Source organism: Sebastes umbrosus, chromosome 12 (assembly GCF_015220745.1).
Source record: "Sebastes umbrosus isolate fSebUmb1 chromosome 12, fSebUmb1.pri, whole genome shotgun sequence".
Lineage (NCBI taxonomy): Eukaryota > Metazoa > Chordata > Actinopteri > Perciformes > Sebastidae > Sebastes > Sebastes umbrosus.
Window position 1 is genome coordinate 26,677,768 of NC_051280.1, and position 21,404 is coordinate 26,699,171.

The 21,404-nt window shown below is 41.4% G+C and overlaps 1 protein-coding gene across 1 annotated transcript in view; it reads right to left on the reverse strand.

Annotated features, from left to right (window-relative positions):
- Positions 1-1,022: 1,022 nt before the first annotated feature.
- col6a1 (collagen, type VI, alpha 1) overlaps positions 1,023-21,404 on the reverse strand; it is a 31,960-nt gene continuing 11,578 nt past the window's right edge. Inside the window, exons 21-35 of the mRNA XM_037787127.1 lie at positions 20,321-20,383; positions 19,432-19,494; positions 19,263-19,313; positions 19,136-19,171; positions 18,852-18,914; positions 12,576-12,641; positions 9,845-9,880; positions 9,473-9,509; positions 9,266-9,274; positions 9,020-9,153; positions 7,717-7,820; positions 5,692-5,878; positions 4,512-4,683; positions 4,338-4,367; positions 1,023-3,160 (exon numbers count right to left, since the gene is read on the reverse strand). Of these exons, the coding sequence (XP_037643055.1) occupies positions 2,547-3,160; positions 4,338-4,367; positions 4,512-4,683; positions 5,692-5,878; positions 7,717-7,820; positions 9,020-9,153; positions 9,266-9,274; positions 9,473-9,509; positions 9,845-9,880; positions 12,576-12,641; positions 18,852-18,914; positions 19,136-19,171; positions 19,263-19,313; positions 19,432-19,494; positions 20,321-20,383 (1,665 nt within the window). The 3' untranslated portion in view covers positions 1,023-2,546. The remainder of the gene's footprint in view (positions 3,161-4,337; positions 4,368-4,511; positions 4,684-5,691; positions 5,879-7,716; positions 7,821-9,019; positions 9,154-9,265; positions 9,275-9,472; positions 9,510-9,844; positions 9,881-12,575; positions 12,642-18,851; positions 18,915-19,135; positions 19,172-19,262; positions 19,314-19,431; positions 19,495-20,320; positions 20,384-21,404) is intronic.

Genomic DNA, 21,404 nt, shown 5'->3' on the forward strand with positions numbered 1-21,404 from the left:
TGACAGAGAAGCAGTGAGGGTCTGGGCTTAGTGAAGGCTGATTTTGATAGTATTTCTTTTAAAGGAGATAGTAACGATGTGGATTATCTGCTACAGCACAAATTTGAAAGCAATTCATCCAATAGTTAGGAAATATTAGGAGATATTTCACTTCATACAAAAGTGAAAAATCAACATTGCCATGGAGTCGCACCGCAAGCATAGCTCAAAACTGAGCCTGCAAAGTCTAGTGACCGTTTACAACTGAAAAACTGAATAGTAGTTTTAAAGTTTGCCACCATTTTTATCTTTTTTACGGCGGAGTATTAGGGCCACATTGAGGGGAAAAAAAATAAATCTGAGATTTTGAGAATAAAGTCATAATATTACGAGAATAAAGTCATAAGTTTATGAGAAAAAAAGTGGTAATATTCCGAGAATAAAGTCATAAGTTTACGAGAAAAAAGTCGTAATATTACGAGAATAAAGTCATAAGTTTATGAGAAAAAAAGTGGTAATATTCCGAGAATAAAGTCATAAGTTTACGAGAAAAAAGTCATAATATTACGAGAATAAAGTCATATAATTATAAAGTAGTAATTTTACGTGTTATTTTAGAAGGGAAATAGAGCAGCTTGCCGCCTGTGTAAAAATGAGGAACGTGGAGCATCTTGTGAAGTTATACTTTAGTTTAGGTTTCACAAATAATGAAATACTTCATCTTTTGGCACATCAGCACCACATCATCATCAGTATCAGGACCTTGAAAAGATTTTGCAAGAAACTGCGTTTATTCCGAAGAAAGAACCACACAGACCTCGATGGAAAGTCATCAAAGTCTGAGAGAGTAAGCGCCATGTCGCTATTGGGCTAAAATCACATTTGTCTTTTTAGGTAAGAGTTGTGGTTCATCATCCAGTGTTTAGATTTCACTGAGAGTGAATCTATGTCAAAGGAGGATCTTATATTTACGCATGCACATATGAAAATGGATCTTTGGAAGCTGCAGATTTGTGTGTTTGGACAAAAGTGAGCGTAGACACTTTGGTGTAGCAACCTTTATTGAAGGAGCTCTTACAACACTACTGAGGTTTGGTATCCTCAGGTAAAAATATCTTCTTGAACAACATGGGTAGAGGCTGATACACTGAGAATAATAGCACCACAGATAATAACAACAACAGTACAGTGACTCTGGGCCACTGATGACAACGAAACTTGAAGGTGTGGAACTTGAGGGGATCTAAAAAGGTACACACCGTTTCCTGTGTGTACGTGGGCGTGAGGAGCTCATAGTCCCACTAGGTTTCTTTTCCAGCCTTCAACCATGACAGATGTTTTCCTACCTCACTGATGAAGCACAGCGGTGTGTGTATGTGTGTGTGTGTGTGTGTGTGTGTTTGACAGAGGCCTCCCTGCTGCACAGACAACATAGAACAGGTTTCTGTCAATCTGTCGTTTGAACCAGTGACCCCAGCACAACTGTTTATAGAACAGTCGCCCAAGGCTACACGTAAAAAAATCACCTCCACACACATATTAGACAAGTAGTTGATGTAACCACAGAGATGCTCTCACACACACATACAGAGATACACACACTCGGGCAGAATCACACATGTTGAGTCCAGCTGTCGTGTCCTCATTAGTACCAGGTGAAGTGCTGATGGGTTTTGTTTGGGAGTCTGCCTGATGTCATGTCCTGTTTTCCCTGTCGGCTTGGCGATCGAATAGAGCTTTCAAGTGATGTCGGGTGTGAGTTTTCACCAACTTACGAATAACTCAAGGCTTTTCCAAGTGACCTTTTCAAAACCTAAAAATAAAGTCGGCTGGACAATCGTGTGCCAGCCTTCCAGGTTAACGATCATTTAGGTACAACAAGTAAGTCGCCAAGGAATTTTTATGCGCTTGGTTTGCTTACGTTGTAAAATTGTGACACCACAAATCCGACATCACTTGAAAGGGGTGGTAAGAGATACAAAAATGAGTCCACATTAAACCCTAAACACAAATCCTTCGAACGGCAGGAGCTCCAGTCCTGGAGAGACAGGAGAGTGTAGCCTCGATGAGCCATTTTCAACCCACACTTAGTTAGTTGAAGTAAGGCAGAGCGTGCGTCCAGACTAGCTAAAAGTGATGCGGAATACCTGAGTAGAAATCAGCGCAATGCATTTTAAAAGCTATAAATTTAGTTTAGGCGTGGCCATTACTGATGGCTCTCCAGGACCGAAGCAACCCCCCCTTTGACTTGGGACATTCTTTACCCTGAAATTTGCCTTACAGGCAGCAATTTCTTCCAGTTGTGTACTGTCACAACAAGCTTGTTTAGGTTAGCACCATCATTTGGGTTATAGTCTAATGACCTCAGCATAGAAGGTGGAAATTGTACACGGCAGATAATCTGCCTTGGAGGCTAAACTCAGGGTAAAAAAGTCACAATTTTGTTTCATGAAGACATTTCCATTTGTCTGCCACACAATCATTTGTCATTTTGAGACATTTATTATTTAACCAACACAGTGTACGGTAAATGAGTGAGACTGAATATTCATATTGGGACTAAAAATCTATTGCATGTTGGAGACGGACACCCTGCGGGAGACGGTTTGGTGGAAGACCCCGCGGAGCAGAGAGGCGTAATCTGAGACGCGGAACAGGTGGCGCTGGGCGTAGGTGATGTCGTCCGGCCGCCCCCTGCTCACCAGCGTGCGCAGGTTGACCTCACTGACTTGGCTGCCAATGGCGATGACAAAGAGCTCAATCCCGGCATCCGATACCTCGCGAACGCGCTTTTCCAGCTGGGGCTCGGTGATGGCCTGAGACCTACCGTCAGAGAACATCACCAGCTTCTTCTTGCCTCCCGATGCGTCCCCGCGGCCGCGTAGATTCTTGATGGCGAAGTCCATGGCCCCTAGCACGTCGGTGCCGTCATTTTGGAAGGCCGCCTGTTCAATGTTCAAAGACAGCAAGGTCAAATTGGTAGTTGGCGTTTGCTCCATGCGGGGGCTTCGGCTGTACTGGCCCGCGCCCACTTTGACAGTGACACCCCTCTTCCTCTCGCCAGTCAGGAAACGCTCGGCCAAGCGGCGGACAAAGGTCTTGCTTGTTTCGAAGTTCTTCTGGCCCACACTGGCCGAGCTGTCCATCATCACCAAAATCTCGGCACTGTCAGCGAAAGAGACTGCAACAAACACACACAGACGCACAATACATCTGATCAATAGCTGTTTCCAGTGGTTCTGTAAATGTCAGACGTAGCGAGGCGCAAGACAGCCAAATAGTATTTATAGACATTTTCAAACTTGGCAACATAAACATTCTAAATGGGTCCCTTTGTATTTCCTGTTTTCAGTGTTTGTGAATGCAGTAGGGTCATGTCTAGAAGGTAACCTGTAAATTGCGAAATCTGATCTGAAATCTGCAAAATTTGGCAAAAACTCTCGCGAGACTCGCTGCACGACGACCTATCCTAACCTTAACCATCTCGTGAGAGTTTCCCCAACTCACGGGTTACCTTCTAGACAAGCAGTAGCTGAGAGGGGGTAAACTTGGACCAAAGCTGTTGCCCTAGCAACAGAATGGCAATGAAAAGGTCTGTACAATTCACTACATTTCATGGGTTTAAATTGTTTGTTGTTTTATTGGAGCCTTCAAATGGGGTTGTGTTTACCGTGTTCACGAGATGAGTCCATATGAACGCCCCCCTCATGTCGTATTCACGACCTCGTAAGTGGAAAGTTTCTGAAAGCTCAGAGTTCACGACTTGTGAAATGTTTGTTGATGTTGTCAGAAATGGCGGAGCCAATGCAAGTTCATTTTTCAGTGCATAGTAAGTTAATATATTGTAATTTTAGTCGTATATTGTTTTTCTTGATAATTTTATAATATGTCTGAAGAAAATGTTGATATTCCCAATGACCTCATCTTTTTCCTCTGTCATTACGCCTTTACATTTACTGCATTATGTTACCCACTTGCTAGCTTGCTAAATCGTTAGCCTCTGTGGCTTCTAGACGCCGACAGTAACGTTAATATTGCTGTTGCTTAGCAGCAGTGTTCACACGACTTAACCACTTAAACGCCAAGCATATCGTGTACATGACTTCCCGTGTTGTAAACACGAGCTCACGAGTTTCATTTCAACTCTCATTTACTGCGTGTCTTTGTTTTAACTTATTATTTAAATGTACTTTAAACTAATATAGACAAAATGTGAGAAAGGGAGGAAAATGTTACTAAAGATATAAATGGCAAACTGGGTCAACAGCAGTAAGATAAGACATTAAACATTAAAAACAGTTAACCAACCAGTGGTCAGACCTAAAACTTGTATTGTTGAAAAAGAAAAACAAACTTACTGGAACATTTGTAGTCTGGGCACCTCTTTTCTGAATGAGAGAACAACAGGAGTTAATAAGTTTGTTTATTTGGAGTTGGTACAAAAGATTGACTTGATGGAAATTACCAATGATGTGTGTGTGTGTGTGTGTGTGTGTGTGTGTGTGTGCGTGCACTTATGTGTGTATGTTTACCTAGACAGATTTTGGCTGTGAGGTTCTGCAGGAAAGTGTCATCTAGCAACACAGCATAGTTGTCCAGGACAAAGGAAAAGCCTGGTTTGGGGTCAGTCTTACAAACCAATTCCCCAAGCTGCTCGGTGTTGGGCTCACGGCCTGAGTAGTCCTTCACTCCTAAACCACCCACCTGTAGTGGAGGAAAGAGGTTTTTAGTTTTGCGGGTTCTACGAGTGCGGCAAGGACGCTTATAGTGGAAATGAGTTAGCATCCGGTTCCCTCATCTGGAAGTCAATGGGGTTTTTGAATGGGTTTTTAGTTAGATGCCTGAATAAGGTCTGTGGTTAACACAAGCTTGAGAGATTTTAACGTTTTGTTCTACGATATAAAATACGTCAGTAAATATTCCACTCGTGAATTTTGAAGCTTTTATATGTCTTAAAAAAGGCAGTTTCTAACAAGTGGCTAAATGAGACTACTAAACGTCATCACGCCAACTCGTCCGCCTTTACAGCCTCGTTGCTTATACTCTCGCTCATGTGACCGTGGTGTAGCTCGTTTATAGCCCAACGTTAGCTTTTTACTTCTGCTGATTGCATTCACACTCCTAACATCATAGAAGTGGTGTTCATTTGTGTCGATTATTTTACGGAACATAACATATCATAAAGGTTTGTTTGCCACAGAGCTTATTTTCTGCAATAACCCAAAACCCAATGGAGCAATCACATTGGCTTTTTGTCGAGGGAACCCAGGGCGATGCTAACTTCTGGTCGGCCTACAAAAATACGTCATCCCTGCAGCACTCTATACGGGCATTCACGACATTTTAGTATCGACTACTCCCAAAAAGTCGTTATAGTCGATAAATCGTGGGAGATGTATCTTTTTTTTTTTCAACCAATAACAATGATTAATTCTCGTCAAAAAGGTCTCAAATACAACCAGTAAAGGGTTAACTAATGTAAGCAGAACCCAGCTAGGCTCTGATAGGCTGTTTACAAAATGAGCCACGATCTGATTGGACTAAACCCAGCAAGCTTTTCTGAGCTGGAGATACCTTTTAACTTGCAGTAACGATGCGACTGCAGAAATACCGTTTTCATTATTTATCAATTCAAGTTTATCACATTTAATGTTTCTATAATATAATGAGTTTTGAGACTATTCTGTGTCTATCTAGGTATATTGTACTCACCCGGAGATTTTTACCACAGAGTACGTTGAGGGGAACCGTGTCCCTGATAATATCAGAACGTCCATCAGTGAGAACGATGACGACTTTGTTCTCTTTCTTCATCTCGGCGATGGTGTTGGTCAGAGCATAATCAAGGGCCTCACCCGTGTACGTAGCCTCAGCCAGCCACTCCAATTCTCTCACTTTCCTGTACAAACACACAGACACACACACAGAAATGTTGTCAGTTCAATCACTGACATTAAAAAAGTCATTGTAGTGCAGCTAGTTTATTGGGAGCAGGAGGAAACGGTTAGCCTCCGTCAAAATTGAGAAGAAATATGCCTACAGTTCGAAATTCTTTTTAACAGTAGCATTGTGTTAGCCAGCAAGCGAGTGTGAAGCAGTTGTTCAAGAAATAGTAAATACAACATTTCTGCTTGTGTACAGATTAAACAAACAAGACACAACGTGTTAGTTATTAATGTTTTAGAGGTGTAGCAGGCTAGCTAGTACACAACGAGACCAGGCTGCACCCGTCTGTACGCTAAGATATAAGCTAATTGCCCTCTGGCTCCAGATCCGTACTTATCACATAGACATATGGTGACATGATTTTTTGATCTTCACGTCATTCTTGGAGAGACAGCCAATATGCGCATCACCCAAAATGTGAAACTATCTATTTAAACTAGCGCTGTCAAACTTAACGCGATAATAAGCCGTTAACGCAAATTCGCCACTAATTTCTTTAACACATTGACGCAACGTGCAATTTTTAAAGCCAAAGGGAAGTTACAGGCATCATCGACTAGAAAACCTAATGAATCCATTGGTACCAACCATGTCATACTAGGAGTTTAAATAACGCTACAAACTTTCGCTAAATTTTGGCGAGGAAAAACTGGCGTGGCCATTTTCAAAGGGGTCCCTTGACCTCTGACCTCAAGATATGTGAATGTAAATGGGTTCTCTGGGTACCCACGAGTCTCCCCTTTACAGACATGCCCACTTTATGATAATCACATGCAGTTTTGGGGCAAGTCATAGTCAAGTCAGCACACTGACACACTGACAGCTGTTGTTGCCTGTTGGGCTGCAGTTTGCCATGTTATGATTTGAGTATATTTTTTATGCTAAATGCAGTACCTGTGAGGGTTTCTGGACAATATTTGTCATTGTTCTGTGTTGTTCATTGATTTCCAATAATAAATATATACACACATTTGCATAAAGCAGCATATTTGCCCACTCCCATGTTGATAAAATTATTAAATACTCCCTTTATTTTGAACTGATAAAAAATGTGTGATTAATTTGCGATTAATCATGATTAAATATTTTAATCGATTGACAGCCTTAATTTAAACCAGATGTTCACAAACTTTTTCAAATCAAGGACCCCTAAACTGACACAAATTAAACTGTCATCGTGTTACTTATAGATTTAATTATAGTGAAAATAAAGTATTCCCCTTTTTGCTGGGGACCCCCTTGGAATCGCCTCAATGACCCCTGGGGGTCCCCGGACTTTGGGAACCACTGATTTAAACAACATTTAATTTTCTATTCACAATAAAGACAGTAAATACACAAATGTGTAAATAAGAGAACCGAGATGTAACAAAGTGCTTTTGATAGAGCTAACTGTATTCCCCTGCTTACCGTCATTTGCTAAACTAGGCTGAAAATGTGGGGAGACAACACAACTGAATTGGGTGCAAAGAGATGATTTTATAATTGACCTCCTCACTCTTAATATGACAGCACTGTTGAAAATATTAATAGCCAATCCTGAGTTAGTAAATTAGAAACTGCACTGCTAGTTCTTGGAAAGGATTAGGGGCTTATTGCAATACTAAAACGCAAATACTGTCTGACTGATGTAAAGTTGTGGCCTGGAGAGGTAACACTGAACCAAGGAAATCAAACCTCGGCAGCAGCGTCGATGACATTGAATCATTTACCGAACCACCACTACAGTACACAGTCAAAGAGCAAGCCAGCAAGGCAGGCAGTGCTCTGGTCGCATGCATTTGAACTCACTGTTTAAATATGTTGAGGTTCCCGACATCGATCAGTCGGACTTTTTCCTGGGCTTGCAATCCACTGTACTGGACGACGCTCAACCCGGACTCATCAGGTGCAAACTGGAAAGAAAAGCAATGCATGGTGACCATGTGTTTTGGTCCGTGTGTGTTATGTCTACAAGCATGTGTTTTGCTCTGTCAACATTTCTGCGTCCCACCCATCCTGACTAATTATATTCAAACTGGAAGAGGAGAGTCACTGGAGAGACATAAAAGCAAGTTCCAAAACCCCAAGACTATTTCTTTCATTCACACTTTCTATTTTGAGGTCTGTTCTCAGGGCAACGTCTCGGAAAACAGTTTTCGCAACGTTTTTTTTGGTGTAATTTTGAATAAACAACACAATCCACAAAGGTCAAATGCCGGTTATCCTACAGAGGCTAGGCAAAAGATGGATGAATATGAAATATAGTGGAGTTAAACCGACTGTAGGCAGAATATTTTTGGCAACATTAGGCAGAAATTCCATATTAACCTTTTCAGCATATTATAATTCAAGTGTTCTGAGAGAAAACTAGACTTCTGCACCTCCTCATGGCTCTGTTTTCAGGCTTTAAAACATCTAGCCCATGACGAGAAACTTTGGCCAATCGCAGGTCATTTCAGAGAGAGAGCGTTCCTATTGGCTGTTCATTCAACGGAGGCAGCTGTCTCTCGTGAACTCCGATCAAACGGTCAAACTAGGCAGCGCTGATCAAATATGAATCAATATTCTGTTACTGTAATGCTTATTTCTTGCCTCAAATGTCTTCAGAAACATCTTGTAGTGTACTGTTTATCTGTAAAATGAGAAAGTTTGTGACCCAGCATTCATGTTGAGATCAGTTGAGGAAATACCAAGCACCACCCACCAGCCGGAGCAAACTTTCTCATTTTACATAGCAGCCACTTTGTGTTTCTGAAAACATTTGAGGAGAGAAATAGGCATTACAGTAACAGAATATTGATTCATATTTGATCAACGCTGCCTAGTTTGACCGTTTGATCAGAGTTTGTGAGTGATTGACAGCTGCTCAGAGACGGCAAGGCTCCAGCTCGGCTCTGATTGGTTGTTTTCCTCCGGTCTGTGAAATCTTGCAGATGCCATTAGGAGCACCAGAGGGCACAGAGGCACATGATTTTTTTTCCAGATTACCTGTCTCATGCACTCCTGTCAGGATATAGTGACCGTTTTATAAAAATAACTTTTTTAAAATCATATTTGCTCCATTTCTACCCACTGCTGCTTTAAAACCAGAGATAAACAGCTCGGACATTACCTTGAGTTGCTGGTCTTTGCTCAGCCTGTCTATGACTGTGATGATAAAGTCTTTGGAGAGTTCAAAGTTTGAGGAGCCGATACTCTCTGAGCTGTCCACGATGAACGCCAGGTCCAAAGGTGCACACTTACACTCTGGAGACACACACATAAGCAAAACCAAAAAAGGATCAGGATAAGCCACGGAGCAAAAGAGAAACTTCCAAATTATGACGGTGACTTTGTTTTAGATTGAGCACAAACTTACCACAACAAGCTGCGACGCGATTAGGAGAGGATGGGGGGAATAAAAACACAAATCAAAGTTAATTAACTGGGCAGTAACAAAAAACATAACCTGCGTTACCCTCACATTCTTCAGGTTTCGATTGCTAATCAGGCCCAAAGTTGAAAAGGGCAAAGTGTTTAACGTGGAGTTCACGTGGCTTCATTTCAGTCGAGCGTTTCGACTTACAGCAGAGCTTCATGATGATGTCCAGAATTTCACATTCCTGAAGAGAGAGAGAGAGGGAGTACAATGTTACAGTACAGCAATGCACTGTTAAATCACATTACATAACTTTATGTAGACTAGACTGTTTCAAGCTGCTCCAGAATGAAAAATGAAACACTACAACGGCGATATTTTACTCAGAGGAGTCGTCGGTGCTCAGGAAATTGAATGTGTGGCTTTTGGACTGAACATACAGTATCAGTTTTAGAGTCAAAGCTAGCACAGCCTCGAGGGGGGACTTAAGTCTGTGGTGCTTAGCCGACCTTTCCTGCGGGCGAAAATGAGGGCGACGGTTCAGATTAAATGGACTGATAAGATTCTTTTTATACTCACATCAGTTCCTGGTGGTCCAGGAGGCCCAGAAGGTCCCTGAAGAGAGAGGAAGAACGAGGGAGAAGAGAAGATAGGGGGGGGATTGAGTGATTCATAGATGTGTTTATCTGTTTCAAAAAGAACTGGCCGGACAAAAGTTAAGCTGGTCTGACTTCAAGATGACAGAATAAAAAAAATAAAAAGTGATTCTTTGGAAAAACCATTACTCCTTTGACTGCAAACCAGAATCCCTCAGTCATCGAAACCCACATCCACACCCACACATTTGGTATCTTTCTGCAAACAACATGTGAGAATCTTCCCAAAGTTCATTGCCACAGCGTTTTATTTTTATTTTGTTCACTCGGCTGCAGGAAAACCATCTGTTTTGTTTTAACAGACATTGAACTCAGTTTAAGAGCATTCTTTTCGGTGACAAAGACGCCAGTGTAGCTTGCATGTGTGTGTGTGAGAGAGAGAGAGAGAGAGAGAGAGAGAGAGAGACTACCGTTAATTGCAGACGAGAGAAACTGTCTCGAGAATACATGACGCAAACTGTTCATATAGAAAAATATGCAGCAGAGACACAAGCCAGAGGAGAGGTGGAAAGAAGAGAGGAAAATAGGGAGGAGAAGGAGGAGAGACAGAAAGTAGGGGAAAGTGTGAAAGGGTAGAGTTTAAGGAGAACATGTCTGCATGCACGATGTTATATTTAGATCCGATCTTTGTTCATCTTTTCACATGATCCAATACCACAAGATTTCACTTGCCAGTTGGTGAAAAGGAAAAGGAATTACACCATCTTTCCGACATACTGTAAGCCAAACTAAGGGATGCCATTTTCTTTTATGTCTTTGCATGCGGTTTGATGTTATGTTGAGTGGTGAGATTAGCTAACCTCAGCTCAGTTACTGGGATAAGTGTCAACCTCTGCCCACAGGTAGGGAAACACACAACCCTGGGTTACGAAAGGTCATGTGATATTCTGTATTTCTATATTCAATGTCAACGAATCCCATAAAAAGACCAAAACCAACAATTGATCCTACTAACAAGTAGCACCTGTGTAGCCAAAGCCTGTTTTACAGCTTATTCCTCCTCGACACAGAGCTCCATTGTTGTCCAAAAACTATTAAAAACACATCAGTGAGCTATTATCATGAGCACAGGCACTGCAGTTTATTTTATTTACTGTTCTGGTGCTGTCAATACCTATTAGAGCACCAAATGTGTATTAATCCACAGCTGAAAATAGTTCCCAACAAATACAAATTTTCTCCTGTTATTATTATTTCCACGAATCCTTTTTTAAGTCTTTAGTGGGAGCAAAATGCTTGAGGCTGAGTAAGTCACACACACTAACACATTGTTGGTTTGGCTTTGTAAATATGTAAATTAAAATGTGACTAATCTATGCTAATCTAATATGGAGCTTTTTTCCTATCTTTAATCAAGAGCGTGGTCTTTCCATTTGAGAGCATGACTCATTGATTTCACGTTCAGATTTTGTAATGCTTTCCCTCAAAACCCTGTCCTCGCACTCAAGTAGCCTCTGCTTGCACTTGGATTTGCTCTGCTTCTGCTCAAACTGAATGCTCGTATGCACTCAAGATACGTTGTTGCTTACACAGATTTCCTGCGCTCCAGCTTCAGCTCTTCTCCTCGCACTCGGACTGCTGCTGTGCGCTTGTGAAACTCTCAGATTTCTCCTCTGCTCTCGGATGTTTTGTGTGCAATAAGCCTGTCAAAATTCTCCAACCAATAAAATGCCAGGCATAGCGTTGACCAATGAAATGATCCCTGCCTTGTTGCGGGTGTGTCCTCCAGGAAATTTAGCCTCTCTATGGCCTCTATCCATTTGGCGTAGAGAGGAGGTCGTGTTGCTCTGGCTCTATCTACTTGGCATGGAGAGGAGGTTGTGTTGCTCTGGCTCTATCTACTTGGCGTGGAGAGGAGGTTGTGTTGCTCTATCTCTTTGGTGTGGAGAGGAGGTCGTGTTGCTCTGGCTCTATCCGTTTGGTAACGCCGGGAAGCTGCTTGACATCTTCCTGGATCCACCTTCTCACATATATGTTCACATTATATGTATTCATTTTTGTCATATAGATCGTCTATGCAGTATTTTCATTACGTTGTTACTCTGTGCACACGACATCTATTCCACGTCTGTCCATCCTGGAAGGGGGATCCCTCCTCTGTTGCTCTTCCTGAGGTTTCTTCCATTTTTTCTTTTTTCCCTGTTAAACGTGTTTTTTTTTGGTGGGGAGTTTTTTGTAAAGCCCCCCCGAGGCAAATTTGTGATTTTGGGCTATACAAATAAAATTGACTTGACTACTAGAACGTACCTGATGGGCGGTTACTCTTTAACCCGGCGCATCCACTTCCGCCCTCCAAAGCTTTATTATATGTACTTCCCCTTGCTTTCTTTTCAACTTTTCGAATAAGAGGACAGTTAATATATAAACCAGCGCCTGTACTTTTGTTTTTTTTACTGCTCTCAAATTGAAAGATCACGTTCTTGAATAAAGATATAAAAAAAAATCTACAATCTTTAACATAATGTTCTCTTGACGGTATTTACAACAGTAAAACAGTAAAATGACCCCAAAACTATGTTTGAATGTCAGAGTAGGTTAAAGGTTTAGAGGGAGGGGTCTGCTTTATATGTGTGGACAGCAGTCCCTCCAGAGTCTCAACTTGCACACACACACACACACAGTCAGCTCATGCTGGGGCTCCATGGTATTCTTACCGGATTGCCCTCGGGTCCTCGGTGACCTTTGGCCCCTTTAGGTCCTCCAGGTCCTGGGTCGGTGTTCTGTGAAAAGAGAAAATTAAAGGAGATTGAGAGAGAGGCCCATACATGCAATGAGTTTCTTTCTCTTTGTTTTTACAAGAGTACAAGGTGCTACAAGGATGGAAACACTTTATAGTTATACTACAATGTTTTTATATGGTCTCTATGTTGAATGTGTACTGCTATAAAAATCAGTCACGGTCTGGGGCGTAATTTAATTCTTTTATGACATGATGACAGCTTTGTGTCCTATAGGTATGTTTTATCAATTAGGAAGTCTTCATATGGCTGCAGGCCAGCTATGTGCATGTGCTGCTTCTCTTCTCGTCTTTAGTAACATGAGTGTTTCTGTACACATCACATCCAGGGCTCAACTCAAATCTTTTCACGGCATTACTGACAGTGTTAGCCATGATCAGCCTGCAGTACAACTGTACTGTTGTACTGTTCAATCCTTTGCATTGAATAAGGCTTGGTGCTTAAAAAATTATATTAAAAAAATGTCTAATACTGGATTGACTATTGCTATAAATACTTAGTTCTGCCAAAAAAAAGGTGGTACTAAGCAGCCATTCGTTTTTTTTCTGACTGGGAAGGCATAGGAAGCCACTCAAGTGAAAACTGACTTGGTGTCTTTGATTTGTCTTTGATAAGAATTCTTGCTGCTGTATTTTGGGCTGCTACTGAATTTGTAATGCTGCAATTTGTAAGGTCTGAGAAGAACACATCACAGTAGTCTAGTCTGGATAACAAACGCGTGAATGAAATTATGCACCTGACTACAAATGGACATAACAGAGAAGGATGAAAGCTTGAGGACGTCATTCATGTGTTGAAAAAGAAGTTCTCCAACAGCTAAACGGTGGTTTAACAACACTCAGTTTGGAGAAATAATCTGGACCACCTGGTGGGATAGCAATGTAAATCCGGGTGTCATCAGCATAAAAACGGAAATTTACATGAAATTCATGGCGGATGTGACCAGATAGGGGCATAACACAGTGAGAAAAGTAATGGTCCTTAAATGGAGTCTTGAGATACCGCCACTGGAAAGAATGTGACAATGAGAGAAAGTGTTTTATAGATTACAGTGCGTGTTCAGGGGGTTGGATGATATAGTTAAATTATTCTATCACAGAAAATATAATTTTGTATCACGATAGCAATATATTGTGATATAGTACATGTTTTGGAATAGGGATGCTCATTTTGAAAGATTTTCTTAACCGATAACCGACCCTCATTAACCGATTATTAACCGTTAACTGACAAGATTTGTGCCTCGTACCAGCTGCAAGAGCACAACAGATATTCGTTGATGGTAGTCCCCAGTTCACCCGTCCAGGAACGTTAATTTAGCACTTTTGCATTTATCTGGTGGCTGCAGTTACAAAGTTACTTTGCAGATCAAAATTTTTGCTGAACATGTGAAAACCTTGTGGGTGTGCAGGGCCTTTAACTAAAAAGTTCAGCCAATATTTGACTGTATTTCATTTAGGCTTATCTGAAATGTCAAAAAGGTCTACAATATATGTCACAAGACGTAGCGCTTTTTAGAAAATGGAATGAACACATCGGAACAGTTTCAAAGAGTAGAGTCAGTCTGAGAAAAGCCTCTGAATCCAGTTCAAATCTTAATTGAGGCCAGGTCTGGTCCTGTCTGGCTCACTTATCTGCCACACCAGCAAGGCTGCAGGGACAGAGAGAGTAGCCGAAGCCACTGCAGCTGCTGCTCTCTGACCCACAGCTGATCGCTGTGAGATTACACTGATGTGTGGAGAATAAAGAGCTTAAACACTGAAAATCAAGTTCCATCTTCCTACAGACACTGTTACACACTATAAAGGTTCTCTATGCGATATCCAGAGCATTAATATAGTATATATATAATTGTCTATGTAAAGATATAGAGGAGTAATGTCTACCTGAGCAGAGGATGAAGCCGGGCCGACAGCACGTACCTTTTAGTGTATGTTCGTGCATGTGAGCGTGCCCTACTGGCAAGGCGTCATCACGAAAGCGTAGCACCCACCCTCCAGCCCCCCCGCCCCCAGGTTAACACTGTCAGCTCTGTCAGCATTGTTGCGGTTGTTAGCACCGTTAGCTGCGAGCCACTGGCTCAGCCGTCGCCATGTTGAGAGCCGTGCGGAGGCAATAGATATGCTCCAAATCTCGCATTTAGTAGCTTTAGAGAAATGTGGACATCTTGGTTTGAGGAAGTCGGCAGACAGCTGCAGAGAATTTCAAATTGATGCAAAATTGAGAGCGGATACCGCGCATAATGGAGTTATGAAACAGCTTTCAAAATGTCCTGCAAACACATGTGCAGATTCAAGGGTAGCAGATGTTTTAAAGAACGTATTTACTCACGTACAATATTGAACTCTTTAACAAGCTCATTTTTTAGAAAGAGCTGTATGTATTTCTCTTCAGCAAAAAAAAACTGAGAAGGTTTTGAAAAGTTTTGTCTACACAGTTTCTCTCCTCTCTGCTCCAAATACGTTTTGATTGATAGTTACATAAATACGTTATTTGTAACTCAACGTGCCGGACAGAAATGAAATGCACAAATCATCCCAATTAATTCATTTTACTTTTTGATCGGAGCTGGAAGCCGACTCAAACTAGCAGATATGCACCGCTGCTATACAACCACCGACCTACAGTGGACAGATATGAAAGAGAAAGAGAGACAGAGAGCGAAGGTAATGCCAACCACCTGGCTTTTAACTCACACACACACACACACACACACACGCATAGTTGCTGTCAGCCTTGAATAAGTACAGACACACACACACACGCACACACCTGTATATACACACACACGTTTCCTATTACTACACGCTCTCAACTTCAAACACTCTGATGCAAAGAACATGGGCCATATCATCCACAGTTACACACACGTCCTGACCCTGACTCAGATTTGACGACACACAGCCAGATGTGACCGTTTGTTGTACCTTGACAAATATATCGTGTATATTATCATTCCACAGTGCGTTAGCTAACAAGTTAAAAAGGTGAACAAGTCAAAAGATCCGTCTCCACCTTTATTTTCTCTGACACACTTCTGTGTGTACCCCCGAGCCCTCTGGCCAGGGAAAGTGCAGGCAACAAAGTACATGCCTGCACAGTGTGAAAATATTTAAACAATTTAAAGTCCTGTCGCTCAAAAATCCCAATGAAACCAGTGGCATTAGGCTCTCTGAATATGTTGTTGGCCAGTTTGGTGTCTCATGATTTCAAGTCAAACTGGTAACTGTTTCTTCCGTTGTACTGTCCAAAACAGCGAGTGTAAAACTCGTGGAAACAAACAAGTGATTGTTCAGAGAAACGGATATAACCGACTGTTAATAGAGAAAATAAGAGTTGGATGAATGCCTCTAGGGATAAGTGAAGTTTAATGGATTCAGGTTTTTTTTTTTCCAATGAGATGATCTTATTATGTATTTTTATAAAGGACATGGTCATGGACTGAACAATGGAACAGCAGCAGGGGGAAGATTAGAGATATTTTGTTAAAGGCATTTGGGATATGCGCTCGTTCGCTTTTATGCCAAGAGTTAGATGAGAAGATTGATACCAATCTCATGTATTGCCAAGTTAGCTTAGTTTAGCATAAAGCCTGGAAACAGGGGGAAACAGTTAGCCTGGCTCTAGGGGTCACTGCTTCAGGCAAAAATAAAAAGTCAGGCAGATAACCTCCCGGCAGCTCTTCATTTGTTGTATGAATTAAACAAGATTATGTCTCAAAGTTACTACAAGGAACTTTACGAGGACCTACAAAAGTTAACAAGACCATCAGAGAAAAGATAGGCTATTTCTATTCAGTTATTCTTAATGCTGGTCATCGGTGCCACCGGGTCCGATTCTAGAGAATTCAGACAAAATCATGCAGGTTCACTAGAAACTCCTTCAGCTCAGACTCCAGCAACCAGCCCACCACCGACAGACCCAGATCCAGCTTCTCTGCTGCCTTCGACCTGCAGTCGGATCTCCGGCAGGAGGGACTCTGGTGCTCGGAAACACTACCGCTTTTGTCCACAGGGACCGCCAAAATCAACACAAAATTAAAGTTCCTCGTAGTAACTTTAAAGGTACAATTCATATCGTTGTATTTACGCAACGTTGTTTTTAAGCGACGTTGTTTTTAAGCGACGTTGTTTTTACGCGACGTTGTTTTTACGCGACGTTGTTTTTACGCGACGTTGTTTCACGCGACGTTGTTTCACGCGACGTTGTTTCACGCAACGTTGTTTCACGCAACGTTGTTTTTACGCAACGTTTTTTAACGCAACGTTGTTTTACGCAACGTTGTTTTACGCAACGCTGTTTTACGCAACGCTGTTTTACGCAACGCTGTTTTACGCAACGCTGTAACAACGCTGTAACAACGCTGTAACAACGCTGTAACAACGTTTGTTACATTACGTAAGAAAGTCTGCTATGATCGGTTATTTATTTACAAGAGTTACGTTGTTACGGTTGCTGCAGTTGGTACAATTCGCGGTTACGTTATTACGTTAATTATTTTAACACAAACTATGGTCTTTTTTCTAAACTTAACCAAGTAGTTTTGTTGCCTAAACCTAACCAATCGTTTCACAACATTAAACATGTGGCATTGTGCGTTTCTGCAAGCGTGATATGAGGCTGATATGAAACATATTCATGAAATGTATTTTTGTTTCAGAAACCTCGACATGCAACGTATCCTGTGGTTTGCAGAATCGTACAAGGTCAACATTTTTTCTGACGACTGGGTTGATACAGTACAATAGTTCATAGATTACGTTCTAATCTAACAAATATCTTTAATACATGTCTAATATCTTTTTAATGCATTTCTCTTGTGTTGGTCTTTCACATTACTAAGACTGTAGAAGTGTAAAATATAATAGACTACGTCAAATTATACCAAGGGACATACATGAGGGGGTTCCTGGTACATTTTCTATCTTGTAAGGGGTCCGTGGCTGAAAAAAGATTGAGAACCTCTGCATAAGAGGACCATATGGGTGATTGTGTATGTTTTTTCCCATCTACTTTACATTCCTGACAACCATTTTCCAAAGCTCACCGAGAGTTTATAGACTAATTTGGGCGTGGTGTTGATTATTTATATTTCCGTAAGGGGAGCAGTCTAGATAAAGTCAATGGAGCAAAACAAACTTCAAGTCGCACTAGCAAGTTTGAAATCAAGAAGATTTTGGGAAATGTAAGTTGGTGATATGGCACTTTACAATCAAGCTGAGGTTTACGGTCCTTTAAACATATCTGTAGAATCAGTTAGAGAGGTTATGAGATGTTTCCTGTATGCTGCTGTCACTACTCAAGGACAAGCACAATAAGGAAAAGGTAAACACTGGAAAGACTGGGTGAATTATACTCACATTGAGAGCACACATCTAATCCTGCTCTGTGCTAGAGAACCACAAGTTCCTGATGAATGGTAAACTGAACTGACACAGTAAATCCAAAGTTTACAACGTGTGACTCCTCTCGAAGAAAAGAGGGTCAGGGTGCGCTGATGTTCGGATGAGAGAAATTACAAACGTGTGTTTATGCCGTGAATCATGAACCTTGGAAATGCAATTATTTTAATGTAAACGTGAACAACTTAAACTCGGGGTTAAAGTGTTAAAACGGGCACACTATATGGAAACGGGTGATCACACACATGTACGGTTGCTATGCACACTCGCTCACACACACACACACACCAACAAAATGATGCTGTCCCTTCATCGTTTCTGCTCATTTCCTGGTATCCTTGACAACGACATATACACAGCTGCATCTGCTCAAAGCCCTCTTCCCCAAAGACACACACGCACACACACACACACACGCACACACGCACACACGCACACACACACACACACACACACACACAAAAAATGTGTTCAGATCTACTTAAGAAAGCATTTCCAGCTGCAGAACAGAAGGAGAGTGTGAGAGCGAGATGGCTGGACTTAGCAAAATAAGAGTAAAATATGTGAGGGGCTAAAGCAGAAAAACAAAATGAAAGACTTATTATGTATTATTCTAAGCGTTAAAAAAGACCAATAAAAAAGAAATATGTATTATGCGCCAATAAAACGAGACACGTGACTCACATCCTGTCAGCACTCTCTGCCAAGAAGGGATTTAGGAAAGATAAAAAATGAGATCAAGAGCGAGGAGCAACTGCAAAGAGGAGAGAAGTCAGAGGCGGACACTCACATCTGTGCCTGGTTCTCCGGCGTCTCCATCGTCTCCTTTGGGTCCAGGGGTTCCCCTGCCACCCTGAAGGTAACGCAGCAAAATGTCAGAGGTCAAGTGAGCATGACAATTTCACACCGTTGGCAGTGAACTTCAAACATGGACGCTCATATTCAGTGTAGACATGTAAATGTAGAGCTTAGCTCATATTCCTAAAGAATATATCTGTTGTGAACACATGTCTGCCCAACAACTGAATTCTAATTAAAGTGAAAGTTAAAATAGAAATTTGAAAGACAACTTACCGGTTCACCAGCGTCTCCGCGGGGCCCGGGATAACCCTAACAAAAAAGACAGAAATGTTCAGAATCTACAAAATGTCCATGGAGGACAGTGTGTCACACATGACATGCAGTAACTATTAACACTCACCTGGAAACCAGGACAACCTGCAGTGCCATTTCCTGGAGCACCATCTCCTCCCTGAAATTAAGAAAGAGATACTCTTACAGATCCAGCCGCATACACACAGAAACCTCTTGGCAGCGAATATGATGGATAAAACACATCTGTCTCCCACACATCTGTCTCCCACACTCACCCTCTCCCCCATCTGGCCTCTGTCTCCCGGAGCTCCTTTGATTCCTCTCGGTCCTTTTTTTCCCTTGGTGATGAAAGGATTGATAAGATTAGAAACATGTGAAATGTGACGTGCCGTGTGTTTGTTGAAAACATTTGGATGTTGCCAAGACATTGTGTGTGTGTGAACAAAACAATCGACATGTACTGTAGCAGAATGGCTTGAAGGGTTTACGTAACAATCATTTAATGCAATCTGTTACAGGTTGTCGTTGGCCGATCGCCTGGATCGTGTGACAATGTGTGTAATATACATGATTTATGGCTATTTTTTGCAGTTCATACAGTAAACTGCACATTTTTATGGATTTTGGATTTAAATCAATGGCGTTGGAGCTCCTCCGGTTTAGGATTTCAAATCTTAAAGCCCCTGAAAAAGCAGCTTCAAATCGTCAGTATTTCTCTATAACATTAATGACTTAATAAGCACCAATCATTGTTTAAAAAACATCTTCTTCTATTACTTCTTATGAGTTAAACACTCAAAATCTCTTAAGCTTAGTTATCTGTAACATATAAAATTCATTGGGGGCATTGTTTGATCAGATTTAATTAACAGTGACCTCACAACCCACCAACTGTCATCAGATTCTGATTCAAACGTCGCTAAATCCTGATTGGTGCACAGACGTATGTGACATCACCTTTTTTCCAACTGAGCCACGCCCACTTGAAACGAGGAGAAGAGGTCAGATGACATCACTGTTCTAACATGTGTTCAAGTGGGATCGCGTCACTAACAGTAAGAAGCTGAATGAGTAAATGTGTTTTCAGTGCCTTTAAGCGTAATGTACGCTTATCAGTGATCCATGTGTGCGTGTGTGTGTGTGTGTACGTCCTGTTGGACTCACTTCAGGTCCAGGTGAGCCTTCATCTCCCCTGTAGCCAGGAGACCCGGCCTTGCCAGGCTCGCCCTGGAAAACAACAACACCGTTAATGAGACAGTTAAAACACTTTCTCCAACAAAAACAACCACATAAAGCACACTGAAAAAAACTGGCAACGTGCTTTGACACCATTTTGAACCAACACAACCTACAAACACAAAGTCCCGTCGCATGTTCGGGACATCTTTTAAGACTTTTTCATTGATTATGTTCTGTTCATATTCTGAACTAACTTTTTAACACCATGTTTTTAAAAAAAATAAATAAAGATATGACAATGGTTATAGTTATCATTCACAACTACGGCTCCCATGAGTCTTTGGCATAGGCAAAGTATTAAAATTGGACGGCAAGTGAAACAGAAGCTAGCCGGAACTGTCTCAAACTTACGAGTTACTTAAAGGGGAACTACACCCATTTTCAAAATTCATACATGTTATTCCTATGGTCTGAGACAGTCCAAAAATATTAGTAAACATGATCAATGTTCTCCCAAATCCAAAAACCAGACTAAAATCAGTCTCCCATTCATTGTCTATGGAGCAGCTCCAGGCTTTGTACCCGATGACATCACAAGTTTGAGTTTTAGCACTCTAGTTTTTGAGTATGTATGTTGTTGCATGTATGAATTTTGAAAATGGGCGTAGTTCCCCTTAAATACGAGGCTGGAAATCTGTTTTTTACTGCCCTCTCTGGTTGACAGTTGCAAGGCAACAGACCAGTAACCACACCCAGCAGTGATGTCACAGTGTCCTGGAGTACACCTGTACATCACTGCAGCAAGGTGAGGAGTTAAACCACTGGAGGTCAGCAAAAACAAGATTTACAGTCTCTGTTAGGTGATTCATTAAAGACACATTCTTTCAATTAAAATATCATAACTTCTCATTTCCATTGATTTGGCCATCATTTCTATTGATTATAATAGCATTGTACTAAGATCTGGCAACACGGCAGCATCCTTGCAACAGTAAATTGAAGCATTAGTTGCTAGCTGATTTGGTAATCTGTCAACTAGATTAATCTGAAATTCTACAGAAGTGATTAT